Source organism: Podarcis melisellensis (assembly GCF_964234715.1).
Source record: "Podarcis melisellensis genome assembly, chromosome: 14".
Lineage (NCBI taxonomy): Eukaryota > Metazoa > Chordata > Lepidosauria > Squamata > Lacertidae > Podarcis > Podarcis melisellensis.
This window is the reverse complement of record NC_138546.1, coordinates 20,725,413-20,753,295: the sequence shown is the minus strand read 5'-3', so window position 1 is coordinate 20,753,295 and position 27,883 is coordinate 20,725,413. Positions and strand designations below refer to the sequence as shown.

Here is a 27,883-nt window from a genome sequence, read left to right as displayed (position 1 = left end):
TGGAGCTACATTTATAGTAATGTATAAACTAAATTAAGGCAAATGATGTTGGCTATAGCACCCTTTTCTTCCTTCTTATTGTTGTTCTTATTGGGGTGGGGTGGGATAATCTAGTAAAACTAACAGCAAAAGCCAGCACTGAAAGTAAAAACCTGGGACATTTTGGACCACAATTCATACCACACAGCTCCAATGTCAGTATGAAAATAATGGTTTCAGTATCCCACCCACCAAAAACATTTATGACATAATACATGATTCTAAGCCACTACACCAGATGTAGTGAATCTTTGGCCCTCCAGATGTTGTGAAACTACAGCTATTATCAGTCCTAAAAGCATAATCAATGGCCAGGGATGGGAGTTGTAGTTCATCAACATCTGGAGGGCCAGAAGTTCCCATCATGTGCAATACATCATTTCAGCACTGATATAAATTAGTCACAACAGAATACTAAGTGACCCCAAACCTTCGCCTGCCCAGATCTTTTGATCTACTTTCTTAAAGTGTGTTGCAAAGAAGGGGACAGAGCTAAGAACATTTTAACTGCTTTGAATAAGGAAATAATGAAAATAATAATAAAAAGGGAAGACCACATATCCATAATCTGGCTCAAACCATCATGCCTCATTTACTCATGCAATCATTCCATTGGAAGGCTAGCAGAAGTAAAGTGCGTAAATCAAGGGCACACTCAACACACCATGCACGACAGCCTAGGGATACTGTGCAAGCACCATTGGAATGAACAGCGGTTGCTCAGCCACAGCGCTAAGGAGACACCACAGTGCCAGTAACCACACATAAGATTGGTCCTAAACCCACTGCAACATAGAAGCCGGTCTCATGCTCCATAAAAGCAATTAAAGAAAAAGGCAGGTGAGATGCTACCTGGGTGGTTGGTAAGTGTCTGTCACAGATATCCTCAATCCAGTTAAGCCAAAGTACTCCAATTCTTTTTCAGCTAATTGTAATGCCACCCCCCCAAGCCAGTTGCCCCCAATCTTATTAAAATTGGTGGGATTGCTCTGATCATGGACTGCAACTTAGGGCTTTGTGTGCTGTGGGAAAAGGACTGGAATATACCCAAATTATTACTATGGAACAGGAAAGAGATGGCAGTTGACCATGCTATGCCAAGACCAGTCCATGTTTGCATACACTGTATCAGGCTCTGTGTAGTACAGGCATGCATGGGCAAGTTTGGGACCACAATTCATGCCACACAGCACCAATGCACTTTAACACATTGTATTATTGCCTGGCCTGAGTACTGAGTGCAAGTGCAATGACAGCACAATAGGAATAAATGCTATTTAAGCTATGGATGATTTTGGACAACAGTAAGAGGATGGCATGTTAACTGTTGACAGGTACAAGCTGGGTTGAAGCTTGTGCTTATTTATTTATTTATTTAACGTTATCAGAGGCAGCATGCGTGATGAAATTTGCAAAGTGGCAGGGTTTATCATGTGTGAATTGAACAGGAGCTATACTTGTAAGCAACCTCTCATGGTCACATGAATCCAAGTACTTCAGCTTAATGAACTGATGGATTGAAAACTGGAACCAGAAAACTGCTTGGCATGACCCTGGGACCTTGCAGTGCATTAAAGAGGACTTGGATGGTTGTGAACTGTCAATATCCCTTCCAGCCAGAGGGCAAAGGCCTACCACTATCCGTAGAATATGAGTCCTTTGCAGTACCTCCCCACCCCACCTCAGCCTCACAGAAGTCAAAGACTGCAAAATCAGGTGAAGGCCTTTTGATAAGACAGACAGCTCCTCTAGAGAGGTGGAGTCAACCACAGTGCAGGTCTTGTTAGCCTACATAAAGCTTCAGTTTTCTTTAGCTCCCTGCTGGGACAACATCTTCCTACTGTTACTTCAGTGAGAGAGAGCAGCCTTCAGATGGGCTCACTTGCACAGCTTCTAACTGGACTTTCCCTGCATTGATCTTCCTTTGCCTGCCATGTCCTGATTTTTCTGACTTTGACTGGACATTACCCATTTGATCTGCCCTTTCCTATTATAACGTTACTTCTCTGGATGCTGCTTACTTCTTCCTTGAGCCTCAAGGACCCAAGGAACAGGACGCCATATGAGTCGTATGTTGGCATATGTTTACCTTAGTGCCATAAAATTTCTATCCCACTCCCCATATTGTTGGGTCCATTTAGAGTGTATCTAAGTACTTGTTGATCACAGTCAACACACATTATTTAAGAATTTGATTGATTGGTGTAAAATTTATATAAGGTGGAAATCAAATCCAGGTATCCAAGGATCCCTGGCATTTTGTTCTGGGCTGATAAACATGCAAGAAAGCTTTTGGCGAGTGGCAAATCCCAAACTTGTTATAGCTGGCCATGTGTCAAAGTAGTCATAGAGACACTTTATCACACATGCCCAAGCAGCTGTTTTGTACTTGACAAGGCGTGTGGGAAATATTGCACAGCAAGCAATAATCTGGAAAAGTGATGGAGAACTCCCTCAAACTGTCTTGTCTTATAGCATGTAGTATTGTGCTTTGGATTATCAAATGTGTTATTCTGTATGGTTGAGATGGACAGAATCATTCTGTTTCCATCCCGAAAATGTTTGTTGTAGGTCTTGTCAGCTTACAAAAGGCTTTAGTTCCATTTAGCTCCCTTCTGGGATAACATCTTCCTACAGTTACATGAGAAGGAATGACAGTAAACCAGGCTCACTTGGAGCTATCCAAGGTCCTGTTATTCCTATTTAAATGACAACTTCTAACTGGACTTTCTCTGTCTTGATCCTCTGTTGCCTGCTGTATCGTAGGCTTTACAAAAGACACAGCCAAAGATATATATAAAACCCATTTCTAGAGATGTAACTGTGTTAAGCCACATCCACAGTTTATCTTTACAGCACTATTATACTACTTTAAAAGTGATGGCTTTTCACTGAATGTTCACTCCATCTCCCTCTTTTAGAATGCACCTTCTGGAAGGGGACCATCTTCTGGAACTGGGATGGGGAACCTCAGGCCCAGGCCCCAGATGCAGCCCCCCAGGCCTCTCATCTGGCCCTTGGAACTCTCTCCAGGCCACAACTTTCGCCGGCCCTTCTTCACACCTGAAATATTTTTGTATGGCTGGAATATGTCATTGAGCCCTGATAGTCTCTTCCTTGCCTGGATGCAGGATAGAGAGGGGTAGGCAAGTGTATGTAGAAACTAGCCTCCTGTAGAAAGGTAAAAAATTGCCTATGCTACTCTACCCACTTTGCCTCTGGCCCCACCCCAAACTGACATATGCATCACAGAAGACTGCCCAGAACCCTATGTGGAAAACAAGTGCAAGCTCTAGAAGTGCTAGTTCTGCTGTCAAATCTATTCTAGATTCAGGTAGGTAGCTGTGTTGGTCTGACGCAGTCGAAATAAATATTTTTTAAAAATTAAAAAATTGTCCAGTATCACCTTAGAGACCAACTAAGTTTGTTCTTGGTATCTTGGTATCAGATATCTGTGTATCTGAAGAAGTGTGCATGCACACGAAAGCTTAAACAAAGAACAAACTTAGTTGGTCTTGAAGGTGCTACTCGACTCTATCTATCTAGAGTGCATTATGTTCCAGAAGGAATCCTGGAAGTTCTGGAGATATCTGCAACACAATGGGCCTTGGTTGGCCTGCCCATTAGACCAATCTGATCCACATTGGCACAGGAAGCTTTTGTGTATCTCCACAGAAGTAGATAGTCTCATGGCAACTACTGAAATCAGGACAGAGTCGCAATGAATTCTGTTGAGATCTCAGTCCTTTCCAGCATAGGTAGAGCCACAGATGAACCACTAAATTCCACTGGTGTATGTCCACCTTCTATATAACTTGGAAGGGTGAACAAGTGGTGAGGGCAGCAGCTCATAAGAAGCCTATTTGTAGGTGTGGGTCCTCAAGGAAGAGAGAGGGCTGCATGCACTAAGCTTGTGAGAGGATTCTGATTTGCTCCAGATTTAGGAGCACAGGTGTGGGTTTTAGTCAGCAGAATCTACATACCAATACACATATTGGTCTAACAACACAACTGGCCCACTTACGACCTGATCCACTAAGAACTTCCTTTTTCCCTTTTTAAAACAAAACAAAAACATTTTACAGCTTCTTAGAGCAGCCAGTAATTTCACTGTGTCAATGTGGTAAAAATCTCTTCTAAAATGTTCCCAGCACAAACCACACATCATAACCTGTTGTCCCTTCCTGGGGAATGGTAGAGAGAAAGGTCAATTGGAACATTAGCTGATGTTCTTCTATATTGTAATTTTCATTGGGATATCAGACCCCAAATTATCTCCCTAGTAGTCTCTTTACACTTGGGAAACTCAAGTTGAATTTTGTGTGTCAAGTTTAATGGCAGATCCTAACCCCAAGGTTACAGGAACTATGACCATGTCCCTCACTTTGGCCATCAAAACTAGGACACAATTGTTAAAGGGAGGATGAGTTCTAAGTCAAATTTGTCCATATTATAAAGTTGCTTATGATCATGGATTGTCTCATATTCTTCTTTTTCTTAGTACAATCAGCAAGCATGTATATTGTGTTGTTTCTCTGATGGGCTTGCTTCAATAGCCCTCTACTATATCAGATGTTTATGGCCTGTAGTCCAAATTAGCTAACTATTGTACCAGAGAAAAGATGGCTGCTACCACCATGTACCTACAAGGGCAGTCATCTTTTTTTCTGTACAATGTCCCTGGTGGCATTCCAATGACATGGTAGTTACTACCTGCTCCAAGCAGTTGTAAAATGATTAAATAAAAAAAGACAGTCCTTGGACCAATTCCTAAATATATATATTTCATTTCAGCAGACCTGATGGGACTTCTTAGGATTCATTTAAAAATAAATGAACACCACAAAAAAGGACAAGGGGTGGATATGGGAAGATGCATCCATCCCTAGAGCAAGCCGAAACTGGCTCTGTGCTTTGATTTGTTTCTTTTAAAAAAGGAAAAATGAATGCATAAAAATATCATTGAAGTTCACATTGCAACTTCAGAATAACTAAAGGCCTTTAGAAACAACAACCCATAGATCTAAGTACTGGGTTAAAATAGTTTGCAAAAAGAAAAAGGTGCTGGTCAAGTACCGAAGGCCCGATAGGCCCCACACAACTCCTGGAACCAGACCTCTTACCAATGACTAAAACCAAGCTAAAACCTGATGAGCAGGTTGTAACAAAACAAAAAATGACCTGGTGTGAAAAAAACATACATCTCAGTGAAATCACAGCCCTAACACGTTTTAACTATGGACATATACCCAAGTTTGTTTATGTCTTGTTCCCCCCATCATTTTGTGTGTTGACTTAAACCTGAAGACAGAAACTGTCGTGCTTGTAAGTGATCTGAAAGTTGCTCTGGGAGCTTTTTGTGGCTGCAGAGCAAGGTAAAAATTATTTAAATAACAGGTAAAGGCACCACAGGCCTAGGGACTAAATGGAATCCTCCAATCCTCTCCACCTAGCCCTAGAAACTCTCCACAGGTCCTCACCAGCAGTGGCAGACCTTGGTGTCCCCACTTCTTGCCTTCCATTCTACATAATAGTTGCGATGCCCCTGAGGGTCTGTGCCCAGTGAAACTGAACTGGTTGCACTTTCCTAAATCTGCCTCTGTCACCAGCCCTGCTTCACATCCCCATTGAAAGTATTTTCCTGGTTGGAATGTGTCCTTGAATGCCTTGATCCCCCTCTGGGTTGAGGATACAGAGGGGTGTGTGAGTATGTATAAATAAGCCTACTGTACAAATTGCATATGTTGCTCCACCTACTTTGGTCTCTGGTCCCACTCACCACTGGCATGTGGTGCCCAGAAGGCAATATGGCCCTAGGGCCAAAAAAACAAAACCTACAACCCGGTAGGCCAATCCTGCATAGCCTGTATCCCAACAAGTCAAAGGCTTAACACCAAGGACATGTATTATGCCTTTCCACATACCTGAAAAGACATCAACACCTTTTTTTTTGTGGAGTCCTACACAGGTGTCTGGGACGCTGGTGGCGCTGTGGGTTAAACCACAGAGCCTAGGACTTGCCGATCAGAAGGTCGGCGGTTCGAATCCCCGCGATGGGGTGAGCTCTCGTTGCTCGGTCCCTGATCCTGCCAACCTAGCAGTTCGAAAGCACGTCAAAGTGCAAGTAGAGAAATAGGTACCACTCTGGTGGGAAGGTAAACGGCGTTTCTGTGTGCTGCTCTGGTTTGCCAGAAGCGGCTTAGTCATGCTGGCCACATGACCTGGAAGCTGTATGCCGGCTCCCTCAGCCAATAAAGCAAGATGAGCACTGCAACCCCAGAGTCGGTGACGACTGGACCTAATGGTCAGGGGTCCCTTTACCTTTACCCAGTCAAGAAGTGCATCCTGCTCCTGGTGGGTTGACATACATGGGAAATATGCTGTCTTTTGTAAGTACACACCTGGCTGGCTGTTATTAATGCTAATTTATCATACTGATGTGACCTTCTGAATATGGCTGGACTACAAGTCCTATAATCTCTATTTTCAAGCTAGCTGGGGCTGATGGGAGTTGAAGGCCTGCAACATCCCCATCTTTGCTTTTGACCTAGAGAATGGTCTGGAGGTATGAACGGTCCAATAAGGCAAATGGGGCATTGCCCCACCAACTTCAACCTGCCTTCAGCCAGCCCCCACCTGCCTTCCAACTTGCAAGCAGTCCAAGGGGTGGCACTGCCTGATAACTTCCTCTTCCTCTGCCTCACTGTTTCCCCTTGTAGAATGCATCAGGGAGGAGGAAGATGGGGACAGATCTAGAATTAGTTGTCTCTGCCTGTCATTGGCTCTGGTGCCACCTACTGTTTGGGCTCCCAGACTTCCACCCCACCAGTCCCATTGGGTATCGGCCACCACTGTGCACGTGTATGTAATGTATAGATTCAGTTTCCCCTTCTTTGCATGGATATTTTATTGCACAGGCCTTAAATAAATAAGTAAATTGCTTGGTACATATATAGATGGAGGGGGAAACTGAATGCTCTCTGCCACTTCAGAAGATATACCTGCTCTTCATGCTAGGTGTTCTCTCCTGCTTTTCAATACTTGTCTTATAGAATATCTTATCTTGTGTATACAGGATGGTTGTGGTGTCTACAGCCACCTGATAACACGCTGCTGAGCATTCATCACAAAGAGTGCTATGTAGGGATGTCAAAAGTTCACGTCTATAGGACATGTGGACATGCAAACAATCCTGCTGTTGGCTGTACACCCAAGATAACAAGTATTCAAAATCCTGGCAACATAACTTTAACAACTGCCTGAATATATATAGGAAATAGCTCTATAGCTCTCTCTCTCTCGCTCTCTCTCTGTGTGTGTGTGTGTTTACAAACATAAAGTGTGATAAAGTGTAATGCAGAAAATATATATCAACCTTTTCCCAACTTTGCCTTCCATAAAGTATTTAGGCTTGCAGGACTAACTCTCTCATTTATTTTTTTTACCAAATCTGAATGCAAGAAACAGTGTCTGTTTTATGCAAATGCTGATTTGGCATCCCCTTCTTGATAGCCATTCTGGGTCTATAAGAATAATGCATGATGTACATTCCCTGTGAGTAATTCTGTTGAATTAACTTATGTTTTGTCGCCTGAAACATTCCATTTCTTTATTACTGCAAATTCCAGTTGCATTAGTGTCTGGCTTAGTAGGATTATCTGCAATAATTGATGGAGAACTGCTTCAGTGTATTTCTTTTTCTTTTTTTAAAAAGACCTTCCTAGTCTCTCTTTTCCAAATCCTTCATCTCAATATCAAGGCTATTAAATAGTGCCACAGTTATTTGCAACTTGGGTTTTACATATATGGCTGGGGAAAGGAGGCTAGCTTTCTGTTGTTTACTTTATCTCTACGTTCCCAGTCACTAAGATCAAAGCTCTATGAGCAGCTGTGCTGCATTTGCCATGTAGAGACAGAACCAGCACCTTTCCTGATATGTCCTAAACAAGTACCCTGTGTTGCAGGTTTTACAAAATAGAGACTGAGATTTATGAGATGTAGCTGTGTCTGTTGCAGAGTAAACAAAGAAGTCTTGTGACACCCTTAAAACTAACAAATGTGTGACAGCTCAAGAGTTTGTGGTCTGTAGTTGACTTCATTGGATGCATGTAATGTAATCAGAGCTGTCTTTAGCATATGCACCGCTGGGGTGCAAAGATCCCCAAATTTAGTTAATTTCATGTGCATGGCACCATTGAGAATGACAAGTGCCATCATTGAGTCTGATGCTGGTGTGTGCGTCTTTGGTAAATGAGCACACGAAGTCGAAAAGTCCTTTAGTGAAACAGTAGGTATACATTTCGGTAATACCAAGGTATATATGTATTTTCTAGCTTGATCAAAATTATTTATTATTTTGTAACAGGTAGATAGAATTTGTCACCCAGGTGCCCCACACCCCTTGCACCCCTGGGTAAAGACGCCCTGAATGTAATGTAATATGTGCTTGCCCACTAAGGATTGCTCTTTATGACACACCCCTTTCCCTAGCCCATGCCCCTCAACAGCATATGAGGGGCAGTTAAGAAGGGTGGGAAGCCTGGCTGATAAGCTGCTTCCTCCTCTGACTTCCCCTACTTTCTGCACCTAGCCGTCACCTGCTGAAGGGTCTGGGTAGGAATTTTTGCAGGGGAGAATCCCTTGACTGGCTGTATGGTCCCTCTACTTTTTGCTTACTCCTCACTGCTGGAACTAATTTGTAGTTGGTTGTAGTGGGGTTTGCCAGCCATTTATGGCATTCTGTACAGGTGGGTAAGTAAGTGGGAGGGAATAATAGAAGATAAACTGATGTATTATTGGGTTGAGGACATCCTTCAGGGATTAGCCTGTTGTTGTTGTTATTATTATGCCTGGTGGGGTTTGGCAGACTGCCCTTTTGGACCTGACATGGCAGAGTGCATTTCCCAGGTTCATACCTAAGGCTCACCTAGCAAGGAGAGTGTTGTTTCATCCCATCCTTAGCAGGGAAGCTGCAGTGTGTGGCTGTATTACATACCCAAATGACTGGACGGATATTACCCTACCAGAGTTGGGAAACATTTCCCTTGTCCATACTTATTTTAATCCGGTTATTTGATTTAGTGTTGGTGGGCAGTTCCTCCAACTGCTTATATGTATATAAATATAACCTTTACTCCAGCTACATCTTTAAGACATCTTTTGGCTGTAGGGACAGTGGCTGTTGCTTGGCTAGATGGAAGTGTGTGCATAGAAACCTGTTATTTTGGTGTGGTCCTAATGTGGCCTTCTGTAACAGTTACACCTATTCCTCCTCCTATCATTCCTCCCCACCAAATGACATGCAATCCCTGAAAATGTGCCCATGGGAAAATGCTGAAGAAAACATGGCATAGCAATGAAATTGGTTGGGGAGTTGAAACACTCACTCCATGTTTGTGAAGAGCCTGCTGGATCGGGCCAGTGGCCCAGCATCCTGTTTTCACAGTGGCTAACTTTCACAGTGCATTATTGCCTCTGACTGTGGAGATAGAGCATAGCCATCATTGTTGGTAACCACTGATAGCCTTATCCTCCACCCACCGTTGTGTGGAAGGATGTGTTCTGTGCTGCTGGTAACAGAGTAAGTGCTTAATTTCTAAAGTGCGAGTGGGGTTCTGGAGCATTCAGCTGTGTGGGAGGTCTCTAAGTTCTGCTTCTTCATTCCAAGAGTGTGGAGGATTTAAGAGGCTGCAGTTGCTCCTGGAGAGAAAAAAGCCCTGAGCATCTGCTCAGGAACGCCCCCTTTGTTATTGCTTAATTTCTTTCTGCTGAAGATTTCTGTGTTGTGGATTTGCTAACTGGACTTGGGCTAGACATGTATTGCTCTGCTTTGGCAACAGAAGGAGAGCGCTCTCCTCTAAGGATGGTTCTGTTGCTCTCCAGATGTTGTTGGACTACAAGTCCTATCGTTCCTGACCACTGGCCATGCTGGCGGGGGCTGTTCCAGAGTGGAGAAGGCTGCAATGGTATATATGCAATGCAGTGCATTTGTTTACTTATTTAAGGCTATATTCATTATTTTCATCCCACCCTTCAACTGTAGGAACATGTGTGTATATTACATGTGCTTGAGTTACTGTGAGTCTCATCAATTATATCACCTGGCCTGCTCCCACTTGCACTCATTTTGTGGTTCCTCTTTTGTAGCTCTGGCATATTTGAGTCTGTTTGTTCACTTATCATGTTTATGACACACTTCTTCCAAAGACCCCAACATGGCATGACATCATCCTTCCATCATGTCACCCCTGTGAGGTAGGTTAGGCTGAGAGATACCAACTGGTTCAGGGAGCTTCATCACCAAGGAGGAATCTGAACCTGGCCTAGTCTCCACACTAAAATAGTTCCCTCATTTATTTTCATGTATGCATGGGGTAGGAGATTTATTTTCCTCAGGGGAACAAATGAACATGTAAAGTCCCTTGTTCACCCACCTGCAACCAGCAGGGCATCTATTGGCATATTTGAAAGTGCTGTGAGGCAGGGGAGGGTATGTTTTAGAGCCCTATTTAAAGGGTGGCCACCTGTCTCTTCTCCGGCACCCTCCCTCCCTGTCCCCCAGTCTGGCATGCTGGTCACTGCTAGAGGGCCAAGTAGGAATTTTTCCCTATCCACATTTTGGAATATGGATTGATTTTTCACCTACTTTACACTGAATAGTGGGACTAGGGGTGCTATATGGTCTGCCATGTTGTTCAGTAGGCTAATCTGGCTCAGTGATTCTTTTAGCCTGGTGGCACCCTTTAGGCATCTCTTAAGGTGACTGGCTGGCCCTGAGGGTCACTCTTTAAACTCTGAGACTTAGGGGTGGTAAAGGGGCCACCTTTGAGACCACGCTGAATCATCCATTTGGAGCTATGGGGTCCTGTTGTGTGTGTGAGTGATGCAGCAACACTTCCCTTCTCACCTCCAAGTTGTGGCCTGGGAAAGGGGGTAGGCTGTATAGCTTTGCCTCTGTTTTCCACAGGCAAAGGTGTTTGCTTGCCTAAAATTGTAGTTCATAGCTATCCCCCTCTGCTGATCATCTTGTGCTCACTGAATAAAAGTGGCCCCATTCAACCCCAGCCTGCATGTCCATCTCTTTATTTGGTCATCAGGACGCAAAGCAATTTTCCTTAATATAATGCATTTTTCTATGTCACTTTCTATAGAAATCCATACAGGCCAACGTTAATTCTACTGCTATTATAAATTTGACTGGCAAAATCTTTCATGAGGCATGTGTGGACACCCTCTCTCATGTTCCCTGTGTTCAGAATAGACCAGGAACTTTTAAATAGCTACTTGCACACACTTGCGGGCACACTCCCACTCCCACCAGAATTTTACAAAATTAGCAAGCAGTTAATGTAGAAAGACCCATCTCCTTCCAGGTTAAGGACTTATTCATGAGATATCACACACTTATATCACTGCCTGCATCCCCCCAACCTCGCACATATTGACCTTGTGTTCAAATGCAAGAAAGGAACAGTGTCAGTATTTCAGTATTTCAACCAGAGATGCCACAAATCGAATCATAATACACAAATAGGGACAAGGTGGGTGGTGGGTGGGGAGATAGCCAGTCAATGTGAAGTTCTGCCTTTGGGGCTCATTTCAAGCAAGCCATTCTCTGAGCCGATGTGATGGATCTGTTGGAATCTGGTTAACAGCGTTACATACATTCTAGCAACACATCAAGTGATCATGCAATGACAAAATGACGATATGCCCCACTGCCATGCTGAGGTAGGTTCTACACCATGAAGAACGACATTAGAGCTTTTGACCTGATTCCCCAGGACACTTGGTGGCCAGTTCACACACTCACCTCTTGGAAAGGAATCAAGTGGAATTAAACCTCCATCTGCCTGCCCCACCCACTATTTACCCTCCCATTGCAGGAAGCTGCCATCACTCACTTATTGTCCAAAGGAGGCTACTTTGCACATTAAACTGAACACAAGTACAAGCCGTCTATACAGATACACAAGTGTTTCTGTGAAAGACTGTATACAGCTCAGCTATCGTACACAAAGACTCTGCATTTGTTGAACGTTGCATGCGAAATATAGTATTGAATATACTACAGAACTATTGTGTACACAGATTGAGTGTAATGCGTGAAGACCCCTAGAAGCTGGTGTAATTGGAGATTGGAGTGTGCCTTGACACTCTAATAGTGTGTGACAGCAGTCTTCTTGTGAGAATAGGGAAGGCCTGTAGGTTTCCTAGCTGTATTACTTGCTGGTGAAGCTGGAAATACTTGATGACAGGCACAATGACAATTGATTTCATATGTATCATCAAGTAGGTAGCAAGTTAGTCACCCCCTAGTCTCTCCTACAATACAAACATTTATTGGTTTGCTTGCAAATATCAAATGCACAAATATACGACACTGTATCAAAGTGAAATGTGACTGTGGTTTGCATTAAAAAGGGTGAGTTTCATTTGCACACTGTTTTGCTCCATACCCGCAATTTGCTCAATCTATTCTTGGGTGGGGGGGTCATTTTGTGGGAGGGAAAACAGTGGAATTTGCAAACTTGGTTTCTTCATACTAAGCTTAATATTTTTTCATATATGCAGAAAAGCTTTGTCCATGTCAGTGGAGGATCAACTGCAATGCTTACTCATTTTTGGGAGGGTTGTTACGTGTCACGGCCACCCAGGACTGGTCCCAGCTCACAAGAGACCTCACTCCGTTGCAGCTTATTTACAGGAAAAGTTTATTGAAGATTTCTGCTTCTCATACAGTTCAGCATTGTGGCCGTACGTCTGCCACGTTAGACCGCTGAAGTCCCCTCTGACTCCTCCCCTCTTCCGCACCAACTTAATAGCCTGGCTCTAGACCACCTCTTCCTCTCCTTTCTTTTCCGCAGGGTCTTCCTGCCCCCCTGGGTTCCCTCTCTCCGTGACTCGCCTGAGGCTGAATCCTCTGCCGCCTCTTCCCCCCTCTTTCTGGCTTTAGGGCCGGGCTCCTCCCCTGAGCTCTCTCCACTTCCGCGCGCCTCTACGTTTGAACTTGGCGCGCGTACGTTGCTGCTGACCTTTCTTTCGACCGCTACACCACCCCCTGCTCTGCTCTCCACCCTTTCCGGCTGAACACCCTGCTCCAACCCCCTCTCTCTGTTCTCTCCTAATCCTGCTCCCTCCGAGAGGCTGACGACTCCACCCCCTTTACTCCGTTCCGGCTGAGACGTCTCTTGCTTCCTCTGTCTTCCACTGGGCTCCTCTCCGCTTCTCCCTTCTCCTCCCCTTTGCTTGATTAAGGTAACCCCCTTTTGAGAATCCTCTGACTCGCTGCTCAGACTCGTGGATTCCCTCAGAATTCCGTCATCTTCTTCCTCATCCTTCTGCCCCTCCTCCCACTCGCTCTCCGTCTCCTCTGTCATCTCCTCCTCTCTCCCAGAAACCCTGACATCCATCCCCCCCTCGAAGCCCCCCCTTCCCCCCTCCCGCTCGCCGGGGACCGGTTGTGGAAACTGCGGCTCTTCGGGGGTAGGCTCAGGATACAGGTCGTCTACGTCAATGTTCTCCGCTGGCAGTTCTGTGTAAGTGTATTCGAAGTCGGGTTCTTCCCCCAAATGCTTCTCAGTCTCTGCTTCCATCGCTACTTCCTCCGGTGCTGCCCGCCAAGGACCTATCAGCCACCTCTTACGCCATTCCTCCTCTGGCTGCTCCTCCCACCAATAAGGGGTTTCCGTGTCCACCCCCGAGCACGATCCCCTGGGCGGGCTTGATTCTGGTGTTCTTTCCTCGGGGGAAGAGAAACCCCTGAACGTGCTATCAGACAATGTGGGTGTGAAAAGCCAGTCATCAAAGTACTCAGCTGGCATGGGTCTATGTGGGAAAAGTGCATGGAACTCTTCTTTCAAAAGGGGTTCGTCTAACTCGTAGCCTGGCACCCAACTATTAGCAGCGGCTGGTGTGCCCTCCCTGGCGAGAAAATATTCAACTCCCTCCTCCCCCCATCTCGAGTCCAGTATCTCTGTGACCTCGTTAAGAGGTTCTGGTCTTGGCGATTCCCCCCTCTCAGGCGCCCTCCTACGTGGCTCTGGGGGTGCTCCTGACTCTTGAAACCTGTGTGGGGTTTTGTAGGGAGTGAGCACCGACCTATGAAAGACCGGGTGCACCCTGGAACCTTCCGGAAGGGCTAGACGAAAAGCCACCGGATTGATCTTAGCCTCAACTTGATATGGCCCTAGCTGCCTGTGTCCTAACTTCTTCTTGGCCAATGACCTGGCCGGCATCGCGTGGGCTGCTAACCACACCCAGTCCCCAACCTGGATGTCCTCTCCCGCCCTCCTGTGCTTATCGGCCTGCACCTTATACGCCTGTTTTGTCAGCTCCAAATGTCTCCGCAGCTCCTCGTGCACCTCTTGCAACTCCGCTGCAAACTGGTCTGCATCTTGAGGCCCCCCCCCTCCTGGTGCCGCAAATCTCGGGAAGGTTCTGGGATGACGGCCATTGTTCGCGAAGAAAGGCGTCACCCCGGTGGAAGCGTGTTTCGTGTTGTTGTAGGCGAATTCAGCCATCGGCAGATAGTCCACCCACGCCGCAGGTCGCTGGTTGGCGTAGCACCGCAGGTACTGCTGCATGATCGCGTTGACCCTCTCCGCTTGACCGTTGGTTTGTGGATGCCTCGCCGATGTCAGGTTGATTTTGACGTGCAAGATGCCCAGAAGCTTTCGCCAGAAAGTGGAAACAAACTGGCGCCCCCTGTCGGACAAGACGGACTGCGGAAGTCCATGCACTCTGAAGACGTGATCGATGAAGAGCTTTGCGGTCTGTTCTGCCGTCGCCACCTTGGCACAAGGGATGAAGTGCGCCATCTTGGTGAACAAGTCCACCACCACTAACACCGCCGTCTTACCTCTGGAGCTGGGCAGGTCTGTAACAAAGTCCAACGCTACCCTCTCCCACGGTTGCTGCGGTGTCTCCAGCGGTTCTAGCAATCCCGCCTGCTTCTGGTGCACTGGTTTGGACCTCTGGCAGATATCACACCTGGCGACGTAGTCCGCCACCTCTCCTCTCATCTGGGGCCACCAAAAGTCTCTAGCCACCAACTCCATCGTCTTCTCTTTGCCGAAATGGCCTGCACTAGGGGCGTCATGCAACTGTTGCAAAACCTTGGCTCGAAGATCGTCGGTGGGCACGTAAAGGGCACCCTTACGAGTCAAAAGTCCATCTTGTAATTGAAACTCATCGTTGTGTCGCGACCCTCCGCGTAGCTCCTCCATCTTAGACTGTGCAAACTGATCCCTTTGCAACGCGCGTCGCACCGCGTCCAGGTCGACTGCGATGGTAGCGCACGTCCACGCCTGCGGTGCGAAAATGTGCTTCGCTGCGATTGGAGCTGCTTCCTCCAAGTATTGCGGCTTTCGGGACAGCGCGTCTGCAATAACATTGGAGTCTCCTGGGATGTATTCTATTTTGAAGTCGAAGTCCGCAAAGAACTCCGCCCAGCGCATGTGTCGCTGGGTCTGCAACTTAGCCGTCCGCCAATACTCTAAGTTCTTGTGATCCGTGCGGACCTGCACCGTGTGCTTGGCTCCTATTAAGAAGTGTCGCCACGCTTTGAAAGCTGCATGAATGGCCAACAACTCCCTGTCCCATATGGTATAATTGCGCTCCGTCTTGCTGAGCTTCCGGGAGTAGAACGCACCCGGTCGCCAGTTGCCTTGTGAATCCTCTTGCAAAAGAACGGCCCCAACCGCTCTATCTGACGCATCGGTCTCTACCCGCATGGGTCTGCCGGGATTCACGTGGAGCAGCTGCTCTTCGGAGGCGAAAAGACCTTTAAGCGTCCGGAAGGACCGCTCCGCTTGTTCGGTCCAGACGAACTTCTTCTTCTTGGAACTGAGGGTGTCAGTGATCGCCGCCGTCGCGTTCGCAAAACCTTTAATAAACTTGCGGTAAAAATTGGCAAAGCCGATGAACCTCTGGACCTCTTTCCGATTTCGAGGGCTTTTCCAGTCCAACAGCGCTTGAACCTTAGCCCTGTCCATGGCCAGTCCCTCGTCGGACAACTTGTAGCCAAGGAAATCAACCTCTCTGACATCAAACTGGCACTTTTCCAACTTGGCGTACAGCCTGTGTTCCTTCAGCCTCTGCAGGACCTCCCTCACGTCCTTATCGTGATCCTCCGGCGATTCCGAGAAAATCAGGATATCGTCGAGAAAGCAGACACACTTTTTGTAGAGGAGACCTGCTAGCACGTGGTGCATAAATGCTTGAAAAACGTGGCTGCCATTTTGGAGGCCGAAAGGCATGACTCTGTATTCGTATGTGCCCAGAGGGGTGAACATGGCGGTCTTCCACTCATCTCCTTTCCGGATGCGGATGAGATTGTAAGCTCCACGTAGGTCCAGCTTGGTGAAAATCTTGCCCCTCCTGACGGTCGCTAAAAGGTCGTCAATTTTGGGCATGGGGAAAGCTTTGGGCTTAGTCAAGCTGTTGATGAACCTGTAATCCACTATAAGCCTTTTTTGGGGCGTGTCCTTCTTCTTCACAAAGAAAACAGGGCTGCCTCCCGCTGCTTTAGATTCCTGGATGAAACCTCGCTTGAGGTTATGGTCTATGAACTCCCGAAGCTCTTGCATTTCGTCCTCCGACATGGAGTACAGCTTGGCAGCAGGCAATTGCGCCCCTGGCACTAAATCAATCGCGCAGTCGTAAGGTCTATGAGGCGGCAACTTGTCAGCTTCCTTCTCACAGAAAACCTCCAAGAATTCCTGGTACTTGTGAGGCACTGTTTGCACCATACCCAGATGCAATGGCTGCTCAGCTTCTCCTCCCTGATCGGTCTGAAAGCAATGCTGAGCACAATACGATGAACAAAAGTTGATCTGCCTCTGGTACCACGCAACCGCGGGACTGTGCCTCTCCAGCCAACTCATGCCTAACACGATGGGTGTGTCCGATAAGTGGGTGACATTGAAACTAATAAGTTCTCGATGGTTGCCAATCTGCATCATCATGGGAGGGGTTTGCTGCACCACTTGCCCCCCCAGCAACTTCCTGCCGTCCACCGTGACCACGTTCAGAGGCGTCGTTGCAGGCAGGAGCGCCATGTTGTGCTGCTTAACGAACTGCAGTCCCATGAAGTCGGCGTTGCTTCCCGAATCGATCGTTATTGGAACCTCGAGGAGTCTCCCATCAGGCAACTGGAGTGTTGCTGTGAGCAGAACTGCCGGTTTGGGAGGCAAAGGGTCCACGCTCTGCAGTGATGCTGGGGGCTTGTCTACAGATCCGCCTGGCTGAGCCCCAGTAGCTCTGCTTCCAGCCAGGCACTGTCGTTTCCCTGAAGCTGCTCCCCTGGTTGCACCTCTGCTGTTACAGTTGCCAGCGCTGCAGTGTGCTTCTGGAGCCTCTGGGGGCACTCTTTCGCCATATGGTGCGCACTGTCACAGATGTAACACTTCCTGGTTCCTCTAGGAGGCTTCGCTTTGGCTGCACCAGGGACAGGGCTCTGGGATGGCTTCTGAGCCCTAGCACCACCAATCTCCATTGGCTCCTCTCTGTCCTTCCCCATTGGCGAGGGGTGCGCACGGCTGAAGTCCCTGTGCACAAAAGGGAGAGTCCTTGCTTGCGCACGCGCTTGGGGCCCGTCCTCCTCGTGCCACGGACGCCCCTCATGTCGAATTCCAATAGCTAAAGCCCGGTGCACCACGTCTTCTAGGGTCTGGGGTCTGTCCCCCCTAGCGATCTCATCCTTGATGGGGGGGCTCAATCCCTCCCAAAAAAGATCTCTGACCGGCTTACTGTCCTTTGGCCAATCTAAGGCGGTGAGCAATGCAAAAAACTTAGAGTGGTATTGGCGCACAGTCGCTTTCCCCTGCCTCAGCCCGTGCATTTGACGGCGCGCAATGTCCACATCCACAGAGGATTGAAAACAAGAATCCATCGCTTTGATGAACGCAGTTGAATCGCGACGGGCCGGTCCATCTTCGCGCCACAAATTGCGTAGCCAAGCCCTGGCCTCCCCATGCAGGTGCGAAACAATGAACCCCACTTTCTCCTCCTCATCTTTAAAATCGTGACGGAGTAAGTGCAGTGCATATACAACGTCCGCTCTGAAATTGGGATAGTCTTGCAAGTTGCCATTAAAATGCGGAACTAGGGCACCCCCCCTCCGTCCAAGCGCAATGCCCTCCGCTCTGGATCCTGGGGCCCCCGCCTTGTCCGCGCGCTCCCACCTTGCCTGCAAATCCTGGCACGTCTTCTCCAAGTCGTCATTCTTCTTCTGCGAAGCAATGACTGCCGATGTGAGAGCGGTAACCTGATTCCGCAATGCAACCAGCTGCTCCTCAGCGCTCATGGCTGCTCCCGTTCGTGAGCTTCGCAAAAAAAAATTTTTGCTTTGAGAGAGGGGACTTACTGTCACGGCCACCCAGGACTGGTCCCAGCTCACAAGAGACCTCACTCCGTTGCAGCTTATTTACAGGAAAAGTTTATTGAAGATTTCTGCTTCTCATACAGTTCAGCATTGTGGCCGTACGTCTGCCACGTTAGACCGCTGAAGTCCCCTCTGACTCCTCCCCTCTTCCGCACCAACTTAATAGCCTGGCTCTAGACCACCTCTTCCTCTCCTTTCTTTTCCGCAGGGTCTTCCTGCCCCCCTGGGTTCCCTCTCTCCGTGACTCGCCTGAGGCTGAATCCTCTGCCGCCTCTTCCCCCCTCTTTCTGGCTTTAGGGCCGGGCTCCTCCCCTGAGCTCTCTCCACTTCCGCGCGCCTCTACGTTTGAACTTGGCGCGCGTACGTTGCTGCTGACCTTTCTTTCGACCGCTACACCACCCCCTGCTCTGCTCTCCACCCTTTCCGGCTGAACACCCTGCTCCAACCCCCTCTCTCTGTTCTCTCCTAATCCTGCTCCCTCCGAGAGGCTGACGACTCCACCCCCTTTACTCCGTTCCGGCTGAGACGTCTCTTGCTTCCTCTGTCTTCCACTGGGCTCCTCTCCGCTTCTCCCTTCTCCTCCCCTTTGCTTGATTAAGGTAACCCCCTTTTGAGAATCCTCTGACTCGCTGCTCAGACTCGTGGATTCCCTCAGAATTCCGTCATCTTCTTCCTCATCCTTCTGCCCCTCCTCCCACTCGCTCTCCGTCTCCTCTGTCATCTCCTCCTCTCTCCCAGAAACCCTGACATTACGTATCAGCATGTCTCCTTTTATTAAAAAAAAAACAACTATTTACATTTCATTCACAGTTTGTTATCTATTTGACATGTCTTTATTCTTGTCCTATGCAATGTTACACAACATTTCTGATCTTGATGAACAGGGGAACTATTGGAAGCAACCATTATTCTGTGGTTTCATAACCGTGGATTCCCTGATATCAATATTATTTAACATAACCAGTAACTATGCAACCAGTCCCAATTCCTCTATCCATTTCATTTTTTTAAAAAAAGTTTACAACCTTATACCCCAACAGTAAGTTATAATTTACTTGTGGATTTCTTTAATTTCTTTAAAACAAAAATATTTCTATCTTACGCTGTTGTTTTTCTGGTTTGTGTACATTTGTAAATGTGTGTGTATTTCCCTAGTTGTTCAAATCGAAAACAATTACGAAATAGTAAGAGCTGACCAAAGGGGAAATAATTCACTCTTGTGACCAGATAAATAATAATTCTAGAAAATGATGCCAACTGAGGGTTAGAATTGGCAATAAGAGATACAAACTCTTTTAAACTAGAATTTTGCTTAAATGCAGAATTAGTAATTGACTCATGTGTTTTCATCCCCCCCCCATCTTACAATTTAAAAAGGACGGATATCCACAGGGAATGAATAAACTAATTTATTCAAATGCAAAATCCACCTTTCTTTTGGTGGGGAAAAAAAAATTAGGAAGTTAATAAATTGAATCAACCAGTTTGCAACTAAAACATAGTTTGAGGTATCCATGTTTGCATAAAGTTTCATATCCTCAAAGTCATATTTGCATAGGTTACTTATTAAAAGTAGTTTTATAATGTCCCCCAGAGAGAAAAGCAATTAAAATTTTATAGATTTGCAACTAACCCCCCCAAATCTTTATTCAGCTGTGGACACACACATTTAAAACCAATAAGCTACATAATACTCAAAACGAACTGAATCCACTTAAAATACCTATGATTATGCAAAAGACTGATGTTTTGCGATCCTAATTATACATAAAGAGGGTATTTGAAAATTTAGCATGCTGGAGATACTTTGTGATAAATAATAATTTGGGAGGGGAGTGTAACTATTGCACTGTTTCCTGATTCTGCTTGGTTTGACAAAATTTCATTGTGTTCTTAGCCAGATCCTCATAAATGAGCTAGACTGTTGTGATGGGAATATTTGTACACACTGACCAAAAGTTACTGTTAAGACACTTCTCATCTCTTTGTCAGAGCTGCCCCTCAAATGACACTCAGGTGGAAGGATTATCAGGAAGGGAGGGGAGGAAAGGAAGTGGGTCACTAGACCAGGAGATGAGCCGATTTGGGGGGTTCTAAGGCAGTTTATGCTTGTACAAAGTGGGGGGGGGGGCTAAATTTGCTCTGAGAAAATTTAAGTTCAGTTCTGCACATTTTCACATTGGATTGTGAATCATGAACATTTGCCAGCACTTTAGTGAGATTATTTTCTGATATGCACATTTCTGTATGTTAAATTAATCTCTGTATTCACTAGTATAGTTATTTTCATGCACATTATACCCCAATATACACGGATCAGTACATATATCTTGGCTAGGGAACTGCCTTGAAAGATTTGGCCTTCATGTTGTTCCAAAGGAAATGTGGATTAGATAGGCTTCTCTTTAAGTGCTACCTGACTTGAATTTCTCCTCCATCCCAACCCTGAGCTTTCCACTTCCCCTGATTCCCACCACACCAATGAAAATTGATTTAGCTAAGTGTCTTCTCCTAAATCTAATTCTAAACTTGAGAGTTTCTCCTCAGACAAAACATCAGGGGAATTCCAAGGGAATCATGGAATCATATAATTGGGATCCTGAGAGTCATCTTCTCCAAGCCCCTGCAGTGCAGGAAAGTCAAAAGAGTTTTGACAAAACTAGCTAAAATTAAGTCTCAAGAAGAAGAAGAAGAGTTTGGATTTGATATCCCGCCTTTCACTCCCTTTAAGGAGTCTCAAAGCGGCTAACATTCTCCTTTCCCTTCCTCCCCCACAACAAACACTCTGTGAGGTGAGCGGGGCTGAGAGACTTCAGAGAAGTGTGACTGGCCCAAGGTCACCCAGCAGCTGCATGTGGAGGAGCGGAGACGCGAACCCGGTTCCCCAGATTACGAGACTACCGCTCTTAACCACTACACCACACTGGCTTTCAAGTGATTCTTTGCAGTAATGGTCATTGTTGTGGCAGTCATGTGCACAATCATGTCCTTGAGGTCTTCCCCTTCTGCCCACAAAGTCTATGGATTATCTTCCCTCTTGCTGTCCCTTGGTTATGACTGTGAAATTGATATTTTACTCCCTTGAAAAGCACATAAAGCTGAAGGAGGAAGTTGGATGAGTGGCACTCTTTCCCATTTCCTCTTTCAGTTCTATGTGCTTTTTAAGGCTCAGGTTAATTCTACTGGATTTCACTTTTCCCCAGATCCTTTGGGAAAGTGGTAATCTCTCACCCTCTCTCGGGGTGGGGGCTGGAGAAGAGAAAGAAGTGACTAGAGGGGGTTGCATTCATGGCACTTGCTTAAAGAGTCACATGTGCCCAGAGGCCTGAAAAAAGGTTGATGATTTGGATGGTCAGCTTCCAAAGAGAACAATAAATCTACTTTTGCAAAGCAAAAATATTTGAAAGTTGCTTTAAAATGCTGGATACGCTGCTCAGGAAATTCTACTGTTGCTAGCACAGCATATGGAGGCATTGGAGGCCTTGCACTCAAATGTCCTCAAAAAAATGAGAATAATTTATGGATGAAGCTGAATGGGAAAGCTTAAACATAAGAAGACCCAGCTAAATCAGGCCAATGGCCCGTCTAGTCCAACATCATGTCCTCACAGTGCCCAATCAGATGCCCCATTGGGAAACCCACAAGCAGCACCCGAGCACAACAGCACTCTCCCCCTCCTATGTTTTCTAGCAACTGGCATTCAGAAGCATTACTGCCTCTGACCATGGAGGCAGAACATAGCAACTGACAGCCTTATCCTCCATGAATTTGTTTAATCCTCCTTTAAAGCCATCCAAGTTGGTGGCCATCACTGCCTCTTGTGAAACTAAGCTTGCTTGCCTCCTTCCTTCCTTCCTTTCATCTAAATTCTGCTTGATATTTTGCTTCAGGCAAAGCTCAGTGCCTCTGAAGTTTTCCTCCAGACCTAAGCCATTCAAAACACTTTGGAATGGAATATATGGAAGGAACTGGAAGGCTGTGGGAATGCTCCTGCATTAGGCTGACTCATGTAAAATGGAGAGCTGAATTGTAAAGTCACTGCATTCTAATAAATGCAGACACTTGACCAAACAAGGGCTAACAATTCTGCCCCACACTACCATACCCTGAATGCAAATGCCATGGAGGTGTCCCCCAGTCTGTGCATTTTTGCACACACAATTTGGGTGGAGAATTGTATTACAAACATCAAAGGATAGCTATGTTTTGGTCTGTGTTTTGTTTCAGAAAGGTGTAAATTAGGTGGGCTTGCCTTTAAATGTGAACTGAATGGAAATTCTTACTATTCCTGGTCATATTCTGTCTCTTGTGAAACGGATGCCGTCACACCTCTGCAATCCCAAGCATGTTTCAAATCAAACTATGCCATTCCAATTGATCAAAAGCCTTTTCCAGGAATCCTTCAGAAATATCTTCTTTTCATGCTTCTCCTGAAGAGTAGTCTCTATGCTAGATGCCTGATTGAAAAGCAAATTGACAATCTGAAAGTAGTGCTTGGAAAAGTCAGGCCCAGGGGCCAAATACAGCCCTGGAAGCCTCTCTATCTTGTCTTTGGGGTCTCCCCAGGCCATGCCCCTCACCAGTCCTGCTTCATACCCTAATTAAGTGTTTTTGGCTGCCTGGCTAGAATGTGTCAATGAACTCTGACAAAGCCTCTTGCTGCCTGGATGTAGGATAGAAACGAGTACATGAGTATGTGTAGAAACAAGGCTACTACAGAAAGGTAAAATTTACATTAATTGCTCCACCCACTTTTGCCTCTGGTGTCACCATAGACATGTGGCCCCCGGCAGATTGTCCAAGAGGGAAGGTGACCCTTGGGCTGGGGGGAAAGGTTCCCCACCCCATTCCTAGAGGAAGCACAGATGGCCTTGCTTGACTTGATTTGTTCAGGATACCAGTGGTGTTCTCTTTGCAATAGCAGGTTCCTAAGGGTGGGGCAGGTTATTATGCACATTTGCAGAAGCCACTCTGTGCATGTTCAGGGTGTTCAATTCCTTTATGAATACTGACACCATGCAAACCCTACAATGCTCCTCCATAGGGGAAAAAATGTATTCAAATCCCAGAATCAATATTTTCAGAGAGCCAAGTGACAAATTGAAGGTTAACGGGGATTTTCCTTTTCTATTCTTTTTCCTGTTTGGCTCTAGATAATGTTGAGCTACCCTTTATAGCTTTTGCCCTCAAAGATCCAGTAGCCTTTTCAGCGCTGCAAGCTCACAGAGAAAATACTTTTAGCCGCCACATGCTAATGACACACCTTTGTGGAAATGAAATGAGGATTGACTGAGTTGCACTCCGTACGATCGGATATTCCAAGTAAGGAACGAAAAGCAAAAAAAAACTCGGAACTCCAGTTGCATACCAGGCACAAATAGCAGAACTGGAGTGATAAGACTAATCCGTAAGTCAGAGTGGGGGAAAAAAAGGTTAACTTTCTTACCTGTCAGACACAGCATGCCTCAGCCAGCTCATGCAAATTGATTTTATTCACCAAACATGTGTATGTGTTTCTTCATTACCAGAATAAGCAGCACTTTGAGAAAGCAACTGAGCATGCAGAACATTTCAACATTCATTCATTGTTCCATATAGATATTTAGGGAACTGAATCCATGAACAGCACTTTAAAGTTATATGATATATACTCTATATGTATGCATATGTACCATTTGTTCCACCGTTATGTGTTTTTAATTTAATGCCACTCCCCACCTTAAAAGGAATGGAAATATAAAATTCATTAACAGTTGCTTCCTTGACAAACACTCCCCAGTTAGGTTTCCAGAGGTGCCATTTTCCCTAACAGCTCACAAAGCCTGAACATTTTCTGTAAGTGAAAATGAGAGTTCTAAGACCTTTTGCAAATCATCCAGGTATTTTATTCCTTTCCTCTGCTTCTTTGAATATCTATTTGATTTTTTTCTCTTTCAATGGAAAGCTGATGTTGTCAAAGTTAAGGTATTTCTATTCTGTCTGCCATTCTGTGTGATCAGATTTTATTTGAGTTGGATCTCTTTGCTCCCCCAGTGATGTTCGACACAATCAAACTATGAATAAGCATCTGTATGTAAGTTCCACTGACTGCAATGGGAGAGAGTGAAGGCTGGGCTTCACTTACACATTGAGCTCAGTGGGATGGGCAATGAAATGATGGAACCAGTGTGACGGGCAATGTTTACTCAGAAGCAAGTCCCACTGAGGTTTGCTCTGCACTTGTGAGATTGTCAGCACTGTCAAACTCAATGGAACTTATTTCTAAATAAACAGAAACAGAATTGTGCTATTACCATCCTATTCTATGCATGTTTGCCCACTAATTAAGTCCCAGATCAATAGGGACTTGCTTCCAAAATTGGGAGGTGCAAGAAAGCACTGTTTCGTTTCTGCTGCTGATCATTTCCCACCAATATATCTGTATATCTTTTGTTTCCATTGGTTTTAATTAGGGTTTAACATGGATTTATCTTTCAAGAAGTAAAGGAACATAAAACTAAATGTCAGGATGATGCCAGACTTTGGCGAGCCATGTGCAGTCTCTCCATTCCTTGCTAAATTCATGGTAAATTTGGTTTAGATGTGACTACGCAGTTATCCAATATCTTATAAGGTAGGCAACTAACCTTTCTAGTAATGGCTCTTCATGGATTATAACTATGTAGCCTTATAGACTACAGCTATGTACAGAGCAAGAAAACATGAAACCTAAGCAGAGCACAAGGTGTCTAAGTAGCACAATTTCCAACTGAGGTATGTATTCAGCAGTAAATTACTTTTTACCTGTCACTGTAGGCAGCTGCGGTTGCTGTGGTAGGCTGGGCATACCGGTACGCAGCATAACCACCCTGAAACACAAAGACACTCTAATCAGTTTAGAATTACAGACAGTAACAAATTTAGAGGGGCGGGGAGAACCACATACACACAACACCACAAATAATTAGTAACAATTAGTTTGGCTTATGAGTTTCACATACAGCTACAGAGAGCTTCAAACAGTGTAATTGTTAATGGCAGTTTCTAAAACCAGCTTGTACATTAGCTGAATGAGCTGGTGCACATCAGAAGAGGCATAATGAAATATGATTTTACATACAAATCCAGAGCATGCCTGCTCAGAAAGGTCTCAACGAGATTTACTCCTATTGTAAGTGTGCATGCGAGTCCAGCCTCCGAGTTTTCCCTGAGTTTCATCCTCATAGTTAGACTTGCTATGCCTGTAAAGAGGTTAAGTCTAGCTGAGTTCAGTGGAGCTTACTTCTAGGCAGGTGTGCATTAGATTGTGGTCTTAATTGAAGTGTGTAATTCACAGCTCTTTTTTTAAAAGGGGATTAGATAGATTCATGGAAAGAAAGGGGGAAACCATGACTGTTAAACCATGACTGTGAATGACTGAGGTCCTCCTCTGAGGGTCTTCTGCTGGTTCCCTCACTGTGAGAAGCGAAGTTACAGGGGAACCAGGCAGAGGGCCTTCTTGGCAGTGGTGCGCTCCCTGTGGAATGCCCTCCCTTCAGACGTCAAGGAGATAAAGAATACACAACTGGTTATTATTTAAATATGCTGTAAAGCACCCAGAGTGGCTGGGGAAACCCAGCCAGATGGGCAGGGTATAAATAATAGAATTATTATTATTAATGACGCCTTCAAGTACAGTTGCAGTTTACCTTTGGTTACCACATGTGGAGAATCAACAGAGGGCAGGGGTGTGGGTGATTGATCATGCCATGCACTGATTGGGAGTGCCCAATGCCTGGCATGAATGAAGTTGACTATTTCCTATAATTGCCAGGTGAACTTAAGGGAAATTAAGTTCCATCTGAGGATAGAGCTCTGAACAATTTCTAGTTCATCTTCATGGTCATTTTCATACCACACCATGCAAGAAAAGGGTCCAGAAATTTAAAGAAAATCAATTGGTCATTGATGAAGTCAGAAAGCAAAAGGCTGAGGCAATGTTCTACGGCTGAATAGGCAGATAGGGAGATGCTACTGCTGCTTAGCCACTTCATCACAGTTGCTAAGCAGTAAAAAGGAAGGAAGTATTTTCTATATCTTCCCTGATGAAGAGGTCCACTTCCAAGAGGAAGGAGTTGCAGAAAGAAGTATAGGAACAGGAACTAAGTGAATGACTCCTTGTGATGTTAACATCTGTGTGACTGGCACAAATCATATAGGGCAAGCCTTTCCTAGTAGGGAAATAAAATTACTAGCTTCACATGTTGACATTTTATCTGCCAGATATTTTATTACTTGTATGTGGCCCCTGATTTACTTTGGAAGTGCCAAATGACATCTGGCTCAACACTTTTAAAAGAGATTGTGCAACAGGGTGAACCTTGATCAGATGGTGCAATGCAGTTTCTTAGACAGGAGTTCCAATTCACTTGTGATCATCTGTGAATACCTCCAATTACATTGCACTGTTGGTTGCAACTTGCTTGTAGCCTTGTTACTATTAGTAGTAGCATACCCCACCCACTCTGGGCAGCTTCCAACATATATAAAAACATAATAAAACATTAAACATATGTAGTTATTGAAAAGGGTTAGCACTGCAGCCTCTATCTGCCTGCTTGCCTGAACTTCTGTATTTATTATGCATGCATACTTTAAAATGAAATGCATATATTAGGGGCGTCAACTTGAATAAAATATTGGGGGAGTGGGAGATAAGCCCCACCCCGAAACCCAGCAACAGACATATCTAGTGCTGGTGAAGGTTTATTCCCCACTCCACTCCACTTTTTATCTCCAAAACAGTTCTGTGATGTTGACTCAAAATCAAGAGACTAGTCCAGGGCTACTCTGCATTCTTAAAACTAAAAAAGGGACTTGAACCCAACTCTCCTCAAGCCCAAGTTTCTAGGCATCTGGTTGAATGCCACTTGCACCCAAAATCAATGAAGGCTGGCTGCAAAATTATGTATTTGCCTGCTTGGGCCTATTTTTTAGGACCCATCTTATTTCTGTGACAGTAAGTTGCTTTAAATTGCTTTTACATATTGAGTTTCAATTGTTGCAAACTGCCCTGGGACCTTGGGGTAAAGGGCAGATTCACAACAACAACAACAACAACAGTTGGGAGCTTTTTCCCTCCAGGCATCAGGGACTGGCTGGATGATGAGGAATGGTGGGAGGCCCTAGCTGGTGAACCACCAAGAGAACCCCAGGAGAGGAAGACCGCTTTTTGTGTGCTGACCTGCATATGAACCAGCCCTGACACCAAGTCATCCGAATTAGGCACTCCTAGTTTAATTTTTTTTAAAATGATAAGCAACCAGATACTCCTTCCTCTCTCATCCTAGTAGAGCTCCTTGAATCTGCCCCATGGAGAAGCAGTTTGCCTTCTCTCTCTCCAGTCATAAAGACTGTAATAAATTATGTCAGAGGGTTTTGCCCAACCCCAGATCTCTTGCCATTACGCAACCCTTTTACAAGTCCATTTAGAAAGCTTCT

General features: G+C 45.5%; 1 protein-coding gene across 33 annotated transcripts in view; it reads right to left on the bottom strand.

Moving 5' to 3' along the window:
- The window catches only part of RBFOX1 (RNA binding fox-1 homolog 1), a 1,444,762-nt gene that overhangs the window by 24,815 nt on the left and 1,392,064 nt on the right, over window positions 1-27,883 (bottom strand). For all 33 annotated transcript variants that reach the window (XM_081887400.1, XM_081887403.1, XM_081887398.1 and 30 more), the window contains one exon: window positions 25,208-25,272. In XM_081887400.1, the coding sequence (XP_081743526.1) occupies window positions 25,208-25,272 (65 nt within the window). The remainder of the gene's footprint in view (window positions 1-25,207; window positions 25,273-27,883) is intronic.